Source organism: Staurois parvus, unplaced genomic scaffold (genome assembly GCF_062004578.1).
Source record: "Staurois parvus isolate SC_StPar_1 unplaced genomic scaffold, SC_StPar_1.0 ptg001026l, whole genome shotgun sequence".
Taxonomy (NCBI): Eukaryota; Metazoa; Chordata; class Amphibia; order Anura; family Ranidae; genus Staurois; species Staurois parvus.
The window spans coordinates 446,517-462,500 of record NW_028318822.1 but is presented as its reverse complement, the minus strand read 5'-3'; the positions used below and the strand labels follow the sequence as shown (position 1 = coordinate 462,500).

The 15,984-nt window shown below is 47.1% G+C and overlaps 1 protein-coding gene across 1 annotated transcript in view; it reads left to right on the top strand.

Moving 5' to 3' along the window:
* The first annotated feature begins 1,643 nt into the window (after positions 1-1,643).
* LOC149441090 (uncharacterized) overlaps positions 1,644-15,984 on the top strand; it is a 53,530-nt gene continuing 39,189 nt past the window's right edge. Inside the window, exons 1-7 of the mRNA XM_089657727.1 lie at positions 1,644-1,739; positions 7,449-7,563; positions 7,650-7,773; positions 7,890-8,263; positions 8,353-8,580; positions 8,661-8,858; positions 9,156-9,294. Of these exons, the coding sequence (XP_089513853.1) occupies positions 7,689-7,773; positions 7,890-8,263; positions 8,353-8,580; positions 8,661-8,858; positions 9,156-9,294 (1,024 nt within the window). The 5' untranslated portion in view covers positions 1,644-1,739; positions 7,449-7,563; positions 7,650-7,688. The remainder of the gene's footprint in view (positions 1,740-7,448; positions 7,564-7,649; positions 7,774-7,889; positions 8,264-8,352; positions 8,581-8,660; positions 8,859-9,155; positions 9,295-15,984) is intronic.

Sequence of the window (15,984 nt, the reverse complement as noted above, 5' to 3'; positions counted from 1 at the left end):
GGGAGTTACAATAGTCAAGGCGAGATATAACAAGGGACTGAATAAGTTGCTTAGTGGTTTCCGAGGTTAGGAACAGGCGTATCTTGGAGATGTTGCGGAGGTGAAGTCTACAAGATTTGGACAGTGATTGGATTTGGGGGTGAAAGGACAGATGGGAGTCTAGGATTACACATAGTACCCTGGCATGAGGGGAGGGACTGATGGTTGTATTATTGATCTGGATGGAGAAGTCGGGGGAGGGGGCACAGGCTGGGGGGAATACTAAGAGCTCAGTTTTGGAAAGATTGAGTTTGAGGAAGTGGCGTGACATCCAGTCCGATATGTCACTTAGTAGGTTAGTAATGTGAGAGAAGACTGAAGGGGTGAGGTGAGGGGTAGAAAGATAGATTTGTGTGTCATCAGCATAGAGATGGTACTTAAAGCCATGGGAGTTTATCAAGTGACCAAGAGAGGAGGTGTAGATGAAGAAGAGTAGGGGTCCGAGGACAGAACCTTGAGGGACCCCAACAGAAAGAGGAACTGGAGAGGAGGAGCCAGAGTTATAGGTAACGATATAGATAACGTAATGCATCATCGGCTGTGATAAAGATTGAAAACAGATATGAAGGGAAGTGTGGTGAAAGAAAAATATACAAGAAGAAAATTTTAAAAATACAGTATATATTTGAAAAAATGTATATAAAGAAATGTGAGGTGCATGTACACTTCAAAAGAAATCACAGGAATGAGAAAAAGAAGAAGAAAAGAAAGAAAGAAAAAAGGGAGAAGGAACTAAATGAAAATGGAAAAAAGAGGGGGAGGAATATGGAAATAATAATAAAATGAATGATGAAAATGGAAAATAAAATGAAATAAAATAAAATAAAGGAAAATGAGTGAACAAAAATGAATAAATGGATAAAGGAAGTCAGATAAAATAGAATAGAGTCAAATAAAAAACAAAGGCAAAAAAAAGCAGAAAATGTGAAAAATATAAATGAAAATGAAAAAAAATGAAAACATGAGAAATAATGAAAACAATAAAATAAAGATAAAAAAAAGCGAGTAAGAATAAAAATTCAAAATGCAAGGGATGGGCGGGGAAGGTAGGAGGGGTGGAAAGGAGAGAAAAAGAAACTGAAAAATGAATAAAAGGAGTGTGTATGTAAAAATAAAAGTGTATAGTCAAAGAATGTGCAACTGCAATTATGTGAAGTGAATAAGGAAATAATGTGAAAAATAAAAAATATATATTTAGGTATAAAAAATTCACTATAAATACAGAAACAAAACAGAAAAAAAAGACATGCTAGCATGTCGCTGGGAGCGAGGTGACAGGTATTGTTGTGTTGGTGGTGACTGAGATCTGCTCTGCGGTTCAGTCCCTAAATGCTGCATACCCGGGAGTTGGTGTATCTAACCTGTAGTGGTGGATAACAAAAAAACAAACAAAAAACTTATGGAACTTTCAGAAGGGTTAGCTTTCTTTTTTTTTTTGCTTTTTTTTTAGAAGCCAGCAATGAAATTTTAATTTTTTTTTCCTATGTAAAGATCACTGCTTTAACCAGATGGTTCTCAGGGCTGCAGTTCCTCTGAGCTCCACAAGGTGGTGATCTCACTTCTACCCAGACAGGAAGTCTCTATGGAAGACACAGGAAATGATGTCAAGAAGAGACAGGAACCGATGTCAGATGTAAATTGGAAGCCCCATGTGATACGCAAAAAAAGAGGAGACGTTGATGGAAGTGGCACCAGAGGAGGTAAGAAGATGTTATTTCCTAATTACACCCAGTAACTTCCCGTCATGTCTGTCCTCTCCCTCCATAGTCACGTCCGTCCTCTTCCCCCGTGGTCACGTCCGTCCTCTTCCCCCGTGGTCACGTCCGTCCTCTTCCCCCGTGGTCACGTCCGTCCTCTTCCCCCGTGGTCACGTCCGTCCTCTTCCCCCGTGGTCACGTCCGTCCTCTTCCCCCGTGGTCACGTCCGTCCTCTTCCCCCGTGGGCACGTCCTTCCTCTTCCCCCGTGGTCACGTCCGTCCTCTTCCCCCGTGGTCACGTCCGTCCTCTTCCCCCGTGGTCACGTCCGTCCTCTTCCCCCGTGGTCACGTCCGTCCTCTTCCCCCGTGGTCACGTCCGTCCTCTTCCCCCGTGGTCACGTCCGTCCTCTTCCCCCGTGGTCACGTCCGTCCTCTTCCCCCGTGGTCACGTCCGTCCTCTTCCCCCGTGGTCACGTCCGTCCTCTTCCCCCGTGGTCACGTCCGTCCTCTTCCCCCATGGTCACGTCCGTCCTCTTCCCCCATGGTCACGTCCGTCCTCTTCCCCCATGGTCACGTCCGTCCTCTTCCTCCATGGTCACGTCCGTCCTCTTCCTCCATGGTCACGTCCGTCCTCTTCCTCCATGGTCACCTCCGTCCTCTTCCTCCATAGTCACCTCCGTCCTCTTCCTCCATAGTCACTGTGACGTCTTTTATCTCCAGCAGATGATGATACACACATATATAGTGTGGGAACCCAGATTAACCCCTTCAGGGGCACAACATTCCCCCACTTCCGGGGCCGGAACATTCTCCTCATTGTGGATATGGGTCACCTTCTCACCCCATCAGTCTATACTAATGGATTATATGACTTTTATCAGTGGTGGGGGATGGGGGGTTATTTTGGGGGGATTGGAATATGTATGTCTTTATTTTATAAGATTCAATAGGAAGAAAGAGGGAAAATGTCATTTGTAGGAAATGTCCTGAAAACGTATTTCTCCATAATGATCCCAGTCTCAGATATTCATCCTGAAATGTGATCAGTAAAGTCTCCGGAGAACACGGAGATCACAGGGATAGGATGTGTCCTGGCAAAGCCCAAAGACAAAGTTTCATACGCTTTACTGTAAATTCTGGACATAATTCCAAACACAGTGCTCAGTCTTTTCCTAAAATGCCTAATCCCTAAGTCAGGCTTGTGGCTGCCCCTGCATACCTGCACAGGATGGGGGTCCTTTCATGGCAGATTATCAGAGCTGGTGTCTTCAGGGTAGACTGGAGGTCTCAATAATTTATTTTAATTTATTTGAGGTACTTATATAGTGCCGTCAATTTCTCTCCTCTCTGTGAGCAGCTGGGGATTACATGCTGTGGCTTGTCTTCTTTTCCATACAGCATACTGTCTTGGCAGAGCCCTCCCCCCTTTTATTATCGGCACAGGGAGAGAAGCAGAGCTCAGCAAAAAATGCGGGGAAAAGGTTACCTGTTTCCCTCCTGGCTTGGGGCAGCAGCTATCTCACTAACCAACATTTCAACCTGATTACACTCCTCCCAATGTCCCTCCATCCAGAGTCAGAGAATCCTATGACATCATACTGACCTCGCAGCTCTTCTTCCCAATGTCCTTCCATCCAGAGTCAGAGAATCCAATGACATCATACTGACCTCGCAGCTCTTCTTCCCAATGTCCTTCCATCCAGAGTCAGAGAATCCTATGACATCACACTGACCTTGCAGCTCCTCCTCCCAATGTCCCTCCATCCAGAGCCAGAGAATCCTATGACATCACACTGACCTCGCAGCTCCTCCTCCCATTGTTCCTCCATCCAGAGTCAGAGAATCCTATGACATCACACTGACCTCACAGCTCCTCCTCCCAATTTCCCTCCATCCAGAGTCAGAGAATCCTATGACATCACACTGACCACGCAGCTCCCCCTCCCAATGTCCCTCCATCCAGAGTCAGAGAATCCTATGACATCACACTGACCTCGCAGCTCCTCCACCCAATGTCCTTCCAACCAGAGTCAGAGAATCCTATGACATCACACTGACCTCGCAGCTCCTTGTCCCTCCATGCAGAGTCAGAGAATCCTATGACATCACACTGACCACACAGCTCCTCCTCCCAATTTTCCCCCATCCAGAGTCAGAGAATCCTATGACATCACACTGACCACACAGCTCCTCCTCCCAATTTTCCCCCATCCAGAGTCAGAGAATCCTATGACATCACAGTCAAGGATCCACCCACACACCACGCCCACAGCGACTAGCTGTAAGGGACCACCCGGCGGTACCACTAGCACTCCACTAAATAGGCGTCCCCAGCGCACGGAGTCTAAGCCCCAGGGTGCTTGTTCACCAGGGCCCCTGATGGTGGGGATGGACTTGGAGCCCCCCGAGACCAGGTCGTGACTACTGGGCAAACCCATTAGTGGTAGTGGTAATCGCCGAGGGCTCCCGCGGGGAAGAGCCTGATATGAGGAGGTCAGAAGACCCCACTGGGAGGGATGGACGGATGGATGGATGGCTGGCTGAGCAGGTGCGAGGTCAGACAAGCCGGGTCGGTAACAGGGGGGACTGTACGGTACAAGGCAGCGGGCAGAGAATAGTCGGGTCACACGCCAGGTCAGCAACAGCAGGTCAGATCCAATAGGGGGCATTCAAGAGAGAGGTCAGGCAAAGCAAGGGTCAGGGCAGGAGAAATACAGCAAGGTCAAAGCACAATCCAGGTCAGCAACTTACAATTCACAGGTTCGCAGATACAGGATACAGGTAAGACCAGAAGGCACTGAATGACAGCTCAGGGCCATTTAAATATCCCGCCCTGCGCTGCCATCGGTGCCCAGCGGGCGGCCGCGGCTTCTACTGTGCATGCGCAAACTCGAACGCCGCGGCCGGCCCGGACCTAATGCTCGAGCCCCTGCACAGGGCGGCGCACTGCGCCTGCGCCGGGACCATCGCGGCGGGGATCGAGGGGATCCCTGACACTAGCTAACCGAGGCGTGCATGTGCGGCCGTGACAGGGAGGTAAGAGGGAATAAAGGGGACTTAACTTTGAATATATATAAAACCATATATAAGATCAGCCGTGACACACTTTCACAGTCCGCACTACCTTTGGCCACCACCAGATGGAGACTCCAGAGAATCCAGCTGGTCAACCACACACTGGCAGATACAAATCTTACATACAATCTGGTGCACTGATTAGAGTTGAGGACCAGCTTAGTAATTACACACCCTTCTAAGGTCCCTCCAGCTACCTACAGCTTGAACCCCGGTGTTAATCACTCTTCCACTGTCCACACCCCCCCCACACCAGACACACCACAAAAGGTAGCTTGCCACCACCCAACAGTTTATCCACAGAACGGTCTGCTGGGACACCCCACACACACAGAGCTCCGTCTGGCCGATCTGTTACCTTTTACAATCTGCACACAATCTGCCCACACGCAGTGCAATTGCATACAGATTGGCAATGAGCTTTACCGAGAGTTTAAAGGCACTAAAATACAATGCAATCTAATCTCTCCAATCCAATCTCTCTGAAGATATGAGCCTGTGCTTAAATACACAGCAGTCACTAAATATTTTAAGATTTAATTTCCTGAAAGTGGGCGGTGCATAAAATATGTACAAAATATGAAAAGTTACAGAAATGCAAAAAATACAAGAAGACACACTAATGACTATTCACTATAAAATAAAAGGGAATAAGAGACAGAAGTAAAACTTTACCAGGATTTACCCAGCGACTGGAGCAAGTCAGAGAATCGGCAATCCGTTGGTCAATCGAACCAGCTCCGTATGAATAGCAAATGTCCTAGTGTCCGGGTACCCCATTTATGGGGATATGGACGTAGGCGGGACATTAGTCCTTGGCCAATTGACCATGGGGGGGTGTTCCTGTACCTGCCCACAGGATGTTCTGGGTGTTGTCCTGCCCAAGTTAAATCTGGCCAAGACCGGCTTGAAACACCAAGTCGGGGACTGGATTTCCGACACCAGCGCATCAGTCCGATCGCGACAGTACCAAACGTCACTCGACTGTCGCCATCCAGCGCCACCTAACCATTCCCTGCATTTTCCTGGCCTTCTGTCTAAACCACAAATATGATTTTTAGTGCAAATGTCGCCTACAGAGTGCCCTACAAGAAGGGAGCATGTTCATCTCTCTGCAACTAATATCTTAGCTTTTATGAGAGATGAAACATACCCCTTTTGATGTATGGAGGAAGCCGGAATAACTGGGACCACTTCCTTTAAACTGGTTTCACCAGAAGGTGACAACCTTATTAACACAAAAGGTGTCACATCCCAGAAGCCAGGCTTTTCAGCCTAATTGATGCTAATTGTACCTCATTTCCCTAAATACAAGGACTGAATGACAATGGAATGTTCCTACAGAATATACATCCTCAATGACAATGGAATGTCCCTACAGAATATACATCCTTAATGACAATGGAATGTCCCTACAGAATATACATCCTCAATGACAGTGGAATGTCCCTACAGAATATACATCTGCAATGACAATGCAATGTCCCTACAGAATATACATCCGCAATGACAATGGAATGTCCCTACAGAATATACATCCGCAATGACAATGGAATGTCCCTACAGAATATACATCCGCAATGACAATGGAATGTCCCTACAGAATATACATCCGCAATGACAATGGAATATCCCTACAGAATATACATCCTCAATGACAATGGAATGTCCCTACAGAATATACATCCTCAATGACAATGGAATGTCCCTACAGAATATACATCCTCAATGACAATGGAATGTCCCTACAGAATATACATCCTCAATGACAATGGAATGTCCCTACAGAATATACATCCTCAATGACAATGGATTGTCCCTACAGAATATACATCCTTAATGACAATGGAATGTCCCTACAGAATATACATCCTTAATGACAATGGAATGTCCCTACAGAATATACATCCTTAATGACAATGGAATGTCCCTACAGAATATACATCCTTAATGACAATGGAATGTCTCTACAGAATATACATCCTTAATGACAATGGAATGTCCCTACAGAATATACATCCTTATTGACAATGGAATGTCCCTACAGAATATACATCCTTAATGACAATGGAATGTCCCTACAGAATATACATCCTTAATGACAATGGAATGTCCCTACAGAATATACATCCTTAATGACAATGGAATGTCCCTACAGAATATACCTCCCTATTGACAATGAAATGTCCCTACAGAATATACATCCTTAATGACAATGGAATGTCCCTACAGTTACGATTACATATTGCTACTGATCACATCTTACCTACTCAAATCTGTACATTTATGTCACATGCACATTACATCATTCACATGTACGTTACAATCACACTGATGCCCACAGCTCCTCCTAATTTTCTTTCCATCTGGCTCTTGTTTTTTTTTTTCCCATGCTTTTAAGATGTGGGCAGACCCTTGGCATCTTCGTGTGCAAAGCAGGGCTGTTGGTCCAACATTGTATGTAATGATATCAGAATGTCTGTGGTGTCAAACTTTTAATTGATGTAGTGGGGGAGCCTGAGTTGCTGAATTATGCCTCAGCCTTAATTGAAGCTTTAGTTAAATGGTGACCTGAATGATGAGGTGAGGAGGATTCTGGGAATTTCATTTGATTTTACTATTTGTATTCAAATCTAGAGTCTGGAGATCATATGACATCACATTGTCTTCACCTCCCTCCCTGATAGAAGAGAGAAAGAAGAAGAAGATTCTAGAAGTCACCAGAGAGATCACTGAGCTGCTGACAGGAGAGGTGAGCGGTGCCGGGAATTCTGGGACATTCTCCAGTAACAGACAAGGGATGTGTCTGGATGGTGACTGTATCATTGTGTGTGTCAGGTTCCTATAAGGTGTCAGGGTGTCACTGTCTATTTCTCCATGGAGGAGTGGGAGTATTTAGAAGGACACAAGGATCTCTACAAGGACGTCATGATGGACAATCAGCCGCCCCTCACATCACCGGGTAAGAGGAGACTTTATTGTAAAGGAGAGAGCAGTACGGAGGATCCACCTAGATCCCCCATCATCTGAAAAACACATAGAAACAATGGATTCAGTCAGTGTGTGTGTTTCCTACAGATGGATCCAGTCATGGGAACCCACCAGAGAGATGTCCCCGTCCTCTGTATTCCCGGGATTCCACACAGGAAGATCACACCATCCCTCACCATCATCAGGTAGATGGATCCAGTCATGGGAACCCACCAGAGAGATGTCCCCGTTCTCTGTATTCCTGGGATTCTACAGAGGTCTATATTAAAGAAGAGCCAAAAGAGGAGGTTGATGAGGATGGAGTGATGGAGGAATCTGTGTTTTCAACAGAATATAAAAATTTGTACCAGGACAACACGGTGGAGTCATCCAGCTACAGAAACCCACCAGGGAGATGTCCCCGTCCTCTGTATTCCCGGGATTCCACACAGGAAGATCACACCATCCCTCACCATCATCAGGTAGATGAGGAACAATCACTGATAGTATCATTAGGATCTGTACATTATCTGCATTGTTACTATTTATAGAATTTTTATTATATATTCAGAGTGGAAACCTGAGAGATTCCAAAGCTGATGGTAAAGAAGAGATAAAAGAGGAGGATGATAAGGATGGGGTGATGGAGGAGTCAGAGTTTCTAAAAGGACACAGAGATCAGTACCAGGACACCATGGTGGAGTCATCCAGCTACGAGAACCAACCAGAGAGATGTCCCCATCCTCTGTATTCCCAGGATTCCACACAGGAAGGTCACACCATCCCTCACCATCATCAGGTAGATGAGGAACAATCACCGATAGTTGTGATTTATACACAGCATGTTTGTTTCAATGAATGTTTTATTATATCTTTCAGAGTGGAAGCCTCGTGGACATTGTTAAGCAAGAGTATAAAGAGGAGGATGAGGAGTATGGAGTGACGGAGAAGTTTTCAGAAGGACACAAGGATATGATGGAGCCACCTAATACCAGGAACCCACCAGAGAGATGTCCCCGTCCTCTGGATTCCCGGGATTCCACACAGGAAGATCACACCATCCCTCAACATGACAAAGTTGGTGGGATGCAGCAACTAATACATGAACTCGTGGAGACAATGGTGTTTAATTTCTAAAGCTGATTCACTCAGAATCTCCTGCACTTCTGTATGGAAACCAATCGGCTGACAGGTTTGATTGCTAAAGCTTCATTGAACAGGCTGAGGTTAGAAGTTGATTGGCTACCATGTACACCACATTCTGATGAACCAGCTTTAGTACATCTCCCCCAATGTATGCATTTTCTTATGTGATGTCACAATATTAAAGCTTATAGTTTACAGATGATATTTTCTCTCCTTCTCTTGGTTTAGGGTGAAGATCTGATAGATATAAAAGTTGAGGGTAAATCCGAAGAAGAGGCGTATGTGAGGGATGATCGGCAGTCTATGGAGGAGGATGGAATAACGGGGACATTTATAGAGGAGGACACTCCTACAGAGATCAGCACAGGTGGGTCATGAACACTAAATCCATTCCTCCACCCATACTGATTGGTCCAGAGTAGGGCGGGGACTGGGTGATATCAGCCTGTAATCCCCTGGTCACTTTCCTGAGCTGTGTTCCCCATCTGGCACATTAGATCTTTTTTTTATTATCTATTGGACAATTGTTTTCTGTGCTACAGAAACAATTTTTCTATCGCAACTGGATTTTTGTAGATTCCAAGGTACAGTTCGCAGGATAATGTTGATTTTTTTAAAAAATTTCAAATTTGCCGCCGGTTCCGGCGCCCGTACGTCCCGACGTCACAGGGACCGGAACACGGAAGCCGGATGCCGGCATCGGCCAGAGGAGATGGCTGGGGACGCTGCAGGGGACACATCGCGGGGAGCGAAGGACAAGGTAAGTGCTGCAGGGACCCCCTGAGCAACGCCGCATGGTAAGCCCGAGTGTAGCTCGGGGTTACCGCTCTTGTTACTCAAATTTTACCCCAAGCTACGCTCGGGAATACCGCCAGGGAGGTTAATACTCTATGCTCTCTACTTAGAGATTTCTCCAGGCACGGCTGTTAACCACTTCCTGACCGGCCGTTGTATATAAACGGCCGGACGGTGGCACCGCGATCCGGTGCCCGCTGTGTCCTCCGGACACAGTGAAACACCGATCGTCAGACGGGACCCTCTGTACGAGGTCCCGATCATGTGATCACTGATTGGCCAATCAGTGATCACATGCAAAGTAGTAAGCAAGATGTCACTTCTGACATCATTGCTTACTACGTGTGAAATCTGTGAATGATCACAGAGGTCACATGGTACAAGGCTATTCACAAAAGCCTTGTACCATGTGACAAGCTGTGACCAATCACAGCTCACTCAGTACTTCTCAATGAGTGCAAGAATGCAGACAGAGAGAAAGAGAAATGATTGCTTTTACATCCTATATGGGTGTAAAAGCAATGTGTAAAAAAAAAAATCTTCATCACCCCCCACAAGTAGTACAGTGTCACCATGGTGACACTGTACTGCTAGGGTGACAGTATGTAAAAATAAAAAAAAATAATATAAAAAAAAATAAAATAAAAATGTAAAAAAAAATGTTTAAAAATTATAATTTTTGGTTATAAACTAATTTGGATTTCTTTTTTTTAGTAAAAAGATAATGGAATAAATTTTGGCTAAGATTTATGATGAAATATTATTTATTTGCAAAATTTTATAAAAAAAACACTTTTTTTCAAAATTTTTGGACATTTCATTTACATAGCAAAAAAAAATACAAATCCCAGTGGTGAATAAATACCACCAAAATAAAGCTTTATCTGTCTCAAAAAATGGTAAAAAATTTATTTGGGTACAGTGTTGCATGACCGCGCAATTGTCATTCAAAGTGTGATAGCGCTAAAAGCTGAAAATTGCCCTGGACAGGAAGGGGGTGAAAGTGTCCGGACAGGAAGTGGTTAAGGATTGCAGTCACACCAGCCTCTCATGGGTTGCTCCTCTTCCTCCAAAGGTTTAGCAATAACCCCAACACAGATACATAAAACAAAGACACATGATTGTGCTATCCACTAAAAAAATGGTTTATTGCAATAAAAGATTAAGTCCCTGGTCACATCGGGTGTGACTTGACATGTGATTTGTATGCCATGTGACTTGCAAATCGCATGCCAAGTCGCACCGTATTGTCCACAATCACAGCATTCATAGCGGTGCGGTCCCGACTTGGTCTGAGCCGCACCGATTTCTAAAGTAGTACATGAACTACTTTTGGTGTGATTTGCATACACATCTGTGTCAGATGTCTTGCAAATCGCATCTGAAATCGGCATGTCCCCCGACTTTGAAATTGTGCCACTTCACTGTAAGTCGCACGATTTCAAAGTCAGGCTTGATGTGACCGGGGGTAGAAGCACTTACATTCACATAAGCAGATAGACTGCTTATTAAATGCCGCTATAATGCTCTCTCTGTGGCCAATACAGAGAGATTCTACTTCTTCCAACTCCTGGGAATGCCCCTAGTATGATGTCACACATCCAGTTCTATCTTACATGTGGACCACAACAGTGTGTCCTCCATCCAGTAGGTGGCGCTGTGTCACTGTACAGATGGAGTAGAGGCTTAGGGGAACATTGTTCATGTGACAACAGTCTATCATGAATGCTGTTGCCAGACTCATCCACCTTACTAACCATTCTGTATCAGCCACCCCTCTCTGCCAATCCCTCCACTGGCCTCCATTCAGTGTCCTCCACCCCTCTCTGCCAATCCCTCCACTGGCCTCCATTCAGTGTCCTCCACCCCTCTCTGCCAATCCCTCCACTGGCCTCCATTCAGTGTCCTCCACCCCTCTCTGCCAATTCCTCCACTGGCCTCCATTCAGTGTCTTCCACCCCTCTCTGCCAATCCCTCCACTGACCTACACCCCTCTCTGCCAATCCCTCGACTGACCTCCACTCAGTGTTCTCCACCCCTCTCTGCCAATCCCTCCACTGACCTCCACTCAGTGTTCTCCACCCCTCTCTGCCAATCCCTCCACTGGCCTCCACTCAGTGTCCTCCACCCCTCTCTGCCAATCCCTCCACTGGCCTCCAGTGTCCTCCACCCCTTTCTGCCAATCCCTCCACTGGCCTCCAGTGTCCTCCACCCCTCTCTGCCAATCCCTCGAACTGACCTCCACTCAGTGTTCTCCACACCTCTCTGCCAATCCCTCGACTGACCTCCACTCAATGTTCTCCACCCCTCTCTGCCAATCCCACCACTGGCCTCCACTCGGTGTCCTCCACCCCTTTCTGCCAATCCCTCCACTGGCTTCCAGTTGCCCAACGGATAAAATTCAAAACATTAACAATAACATATAAAGCCATTTATAAATCTGCCCCAAATTACATCACCGATCTTGTCTCCAAATATCACCCAAACTGTACTCTCCGCTCCTTCCACAACCTCCTGCTCTCTAGCTCCCTTGTCTCCTCCCATGCTCATCTCCAGGACTTCTCCAGAGCTTCCCCCATCCTCTGGAATTTTCTACCCCAATCCATCAGACTATCGCCTACTCTGCTCACTTTTAGGCGATCTCTGAAAACCTCTCTCTTCAGGGAAGCCTATCCTGCCCTCAGCTAATAATGGAATCTTCTACTCTTCCAACCAGTCCATCCCCCACAGTTATTACCTTTTGTACCGCCAGCTTCTCCCTCCTAGATTGTAAGCTCCAAGGAGCAGGGCCCTCCTATCCCTCTTATCGTGAACTGTATTGTTGCTGTATTGTCTCCCGTTATATTGTAAAGCGCTGAGCAAACTGTTGGCGCTATATAAATCTTGTATAATAATAATAATGGGAAGACTCAGTAGGTGTCTCAGGGAGAGCAGCTGTCTGTTTGAATGCTGCTCCCTGGTGACCTTTCGTGGCCATCTTAAGTGAGGCAGTGTTAATAAAAGTGCCCTGTTGGGTTTGGTGTGTATTTTGCAAGTGGCTAGGTTAGGGAAAGGTTCCCCGTTTGTTATGTAAGACTCGTCAGGGTACTGCTATTTATTAACATTCCCCCATTTTACGTTGGCCACCAAAGGTCACCATGGAGCAGTGTCATTCAGCCAGCTGCTCTCCCTGAGACACCTGTGGACTCTTCAGAGGAACAATGTCTGTTTCATCTGAACAGTGACACAATGTCACCTGTTGGATTGAGGACAAACTGCACCTACCTACATACCGTTCTCTCTGATGAAGTCCAAAGGACGTAACGCGTAAGAGCCGCGAGTGTGATGTCATCATGCTAGGGGAGTTCTAAGGAGTTTGAGGCAGTAGGATCAATCTGTATTAGCCACAGAGAGAGTGGTATATGGGAATTTGATAAGCAATCCATCTGCCTAGGTGAATGTGAGTGTTCTTAAACTTTTATTGCTATAAACCTGTTTTTCTGGGAAGCACGATCGCGTGTCTTTGTTTTTATGGAGCTGTGTTGGCACTGTTGCTAAAACTGAGGAGGAATAAACCTTGAGGGGATAGTATGACTGTAGACCATAAGAGATGTGCCTGGAGAAGTCCTTAAGGAGAGGGGATTAACTCCTGTAGGGGTATGTGTTACATGGCCTCCTGTAATTTAAGAGGTCCAATGCTTCAGGGGAGAGCACACCCAAAAGGCACGATTGCCCCGCTGTTCTTCATGACTAAATCATGGACTAAATAAGGAAGTGCAGTACTTCTTGTGTTGGGAAGATGGCGATGAGTGATAGAGGGGGTGGGGACCCTCGTCCTATAATCCCCTCATCACTGTCCACCCTATAAAAGACAGTTCTGGTTGTTTCCTCACTCTCTGACTAAGGTCCATGAATAAAGAAATGACCTGGTAGGAGATCAGAGGAGACATTTCCTAGTTCCCTTGAGGGTGGAATTGTAAGCTCCTCAGAGACCAAGCTGGCTGATGTGGGCGGAGTCCTGGTTTGGGGTAACCAATCTGCTCATGTCTAGTAGTCCTTTTTCCCCTCCTCGTCTTTCAGAACAGCACCCTTGAGAGACCTCAGCTCCTCCCCACCTGAGGAAACACCACTTGCACCCAGATGAAAGTGCAGCCTCCCCACTCAGACCTCAGTAATGGTGTTTCTTCCGGTGGGAAGACACGTTTTGGAAGCCCTTCCAGGGTGGCCAGAGGGCTGCGTTGTGTCTGGAAGACGAGGGGGGAGTCCGCGTGCTGGTCCCCCCCAAATATGGGGAGGTAGGGACCCGGTCAGTCCTCTGGGCATAGAGGGGGGTGTCCCTTACCTCCTGTTCTTTTGCCTGGGGAGGAGAGGGGTGCTGGGCGTCCACATTTCACCCATCCAGGAGGACCCAGAGGAGAGGTACCACCGCTCCATGATTGATGCCGGCAGTGGAGCTTTTGCCAGGTCAGATGACAGAGGAGAGGGGTGCTGGGCTTTCGCATTTCACACATCCAGGGGGACCCAGAGGAGAGGTGCCGCTGCTCCAAGATTGATGTCAGCAGTGGAGCTTTTGCCAGGCCAGATGACAGGGGACGTCGCTTCCGGTTGAGTGGCGGGACTTCTTCCCGGGACGTGGATTCTGGCTGTGTCCTGTGAAGTGTGGACCAGCAGTTGGGCTGATGCTGGGAACTTCATCCTGCAAAGGCAGGCCACGCGAACCCGGGGGTGGGCCACCATTATGGGTCATGTCTGGAGCAGAGGCACCGGGACTAGGTGATGACAGCACCAGCCAGTCTCAGGTAGGTGGTTTAGAGAAACCTCTTCTCCTACCTACCTAGCTCCAGGGGGTGTCCTCTGTCCTCCTGGTGTTCGAACTGACAGGGCAGGGGGTGGGGGGAGTCTCATCTTAGGAGATTCCCACGACACTGCCAGAAGCCTAATCCACACCATGGGACTAAAAAGAAGTGTCCCTCATGCAGGGTGACACTCAAAGACTCCTGGACTGAGGTGCTGTGTGGGTCTTGTATAGAAGGACTTATTAAGGAGGAAGCCCCTTCCCAGGGGGACCTGGTTAAGTCAGTTAGGGAGCTGACAGCCACTTTTGATTCCTTTAGGTCCCTTTTAGAGAACTTATTTCTGCCCCAGACACAGAGCTCCCTCCTTGACCCCCAACAGACCAAGGCAGCGGTCCTTTTGGTTTCCCCAGTGACCAGTAGGGAGGCGAGAGGGGTCCAAGGGCGGAGTTGGAAGAGGAGGATCTGTCCCTGGACTCAGATTCTCAGGCAGACTCCGAAGGGGAGGGTCCCCCTAGCGAGTCTAGAGGCACCTCTAGGTATACGTTATCTCTGGTGAAAGTGGATGACTTACTGGGAGCCATTTATACTACCTTGGAGATTATGGAGGATAGGAAGCCCCTCACATTGCATGATCAGATTTATCAGGGTATGGAGGAACAAAAGCGTAGAGTCTTCCCAGTCCATGAGGTTCTAGTAGAATCCATAAAGAAGGAGTGGCAGGATTCGGAGAAAAAGTCGTCCTTTGCAAAATCTCTGAGAAATCTAGCAAGAAAGTTCCCTTTCGACAAGGATTCATCCGCAGTGTGGAATAAGAGCCCCAAGCTTGATGTGGCGTTCTTCCAGGTAGCCAGAAAAACGGACCTTGCTTTTGAAGATATGGGGGTCTTGTCTGACACCATGAAAAGTCCTGGGATTCCACACTATCCAACCTAAAGCCTGTCATGGCCACTACAGTGGTAGTTCAGGACATGGAAAACTGGCTCACGCAGCTACAGGCCCATATTGTTGCAGGTTCCCCGAAAGATAAGATACTAGCCTCTTTTCAGACCTTATTACAGGGGGTTGGTTATATTGCAGAAGCCTCAGTAGAGTCAGTGAGGATGACAGCATGATTAGCGGCCCTGGCCAACTCGGCCTGCAGAGCCCTGTTGCTTAAGACCTGGCGCTGCCTCCAAAGTTAAGCTTTGTGGCTTCTTGTTCACAGGGCATCTTCTTTTTGGGCCCGGTCTTGAAACGGTGTTGGACCGCACCGCGGACAGGAAAAAGGCCTTTCCACGTAAGAAGCCCCAGGCACAGGGAAGGAAGAATTTTCACCCCCAGAAGTGGGTACAGGCCAATTTGGCCAGACGAACAGAAGAGGCCCTGGGGGCAGAAGGGGAGAGGCAGGGAGGAGCCATTTTCCGTTCTCCTGAGCAGCCCCAAAAGTCTCAATGATGATGTTCTCCTGATGGGAGGAAGATTGGGGGTCTTCATCCCACAGTGGGAAT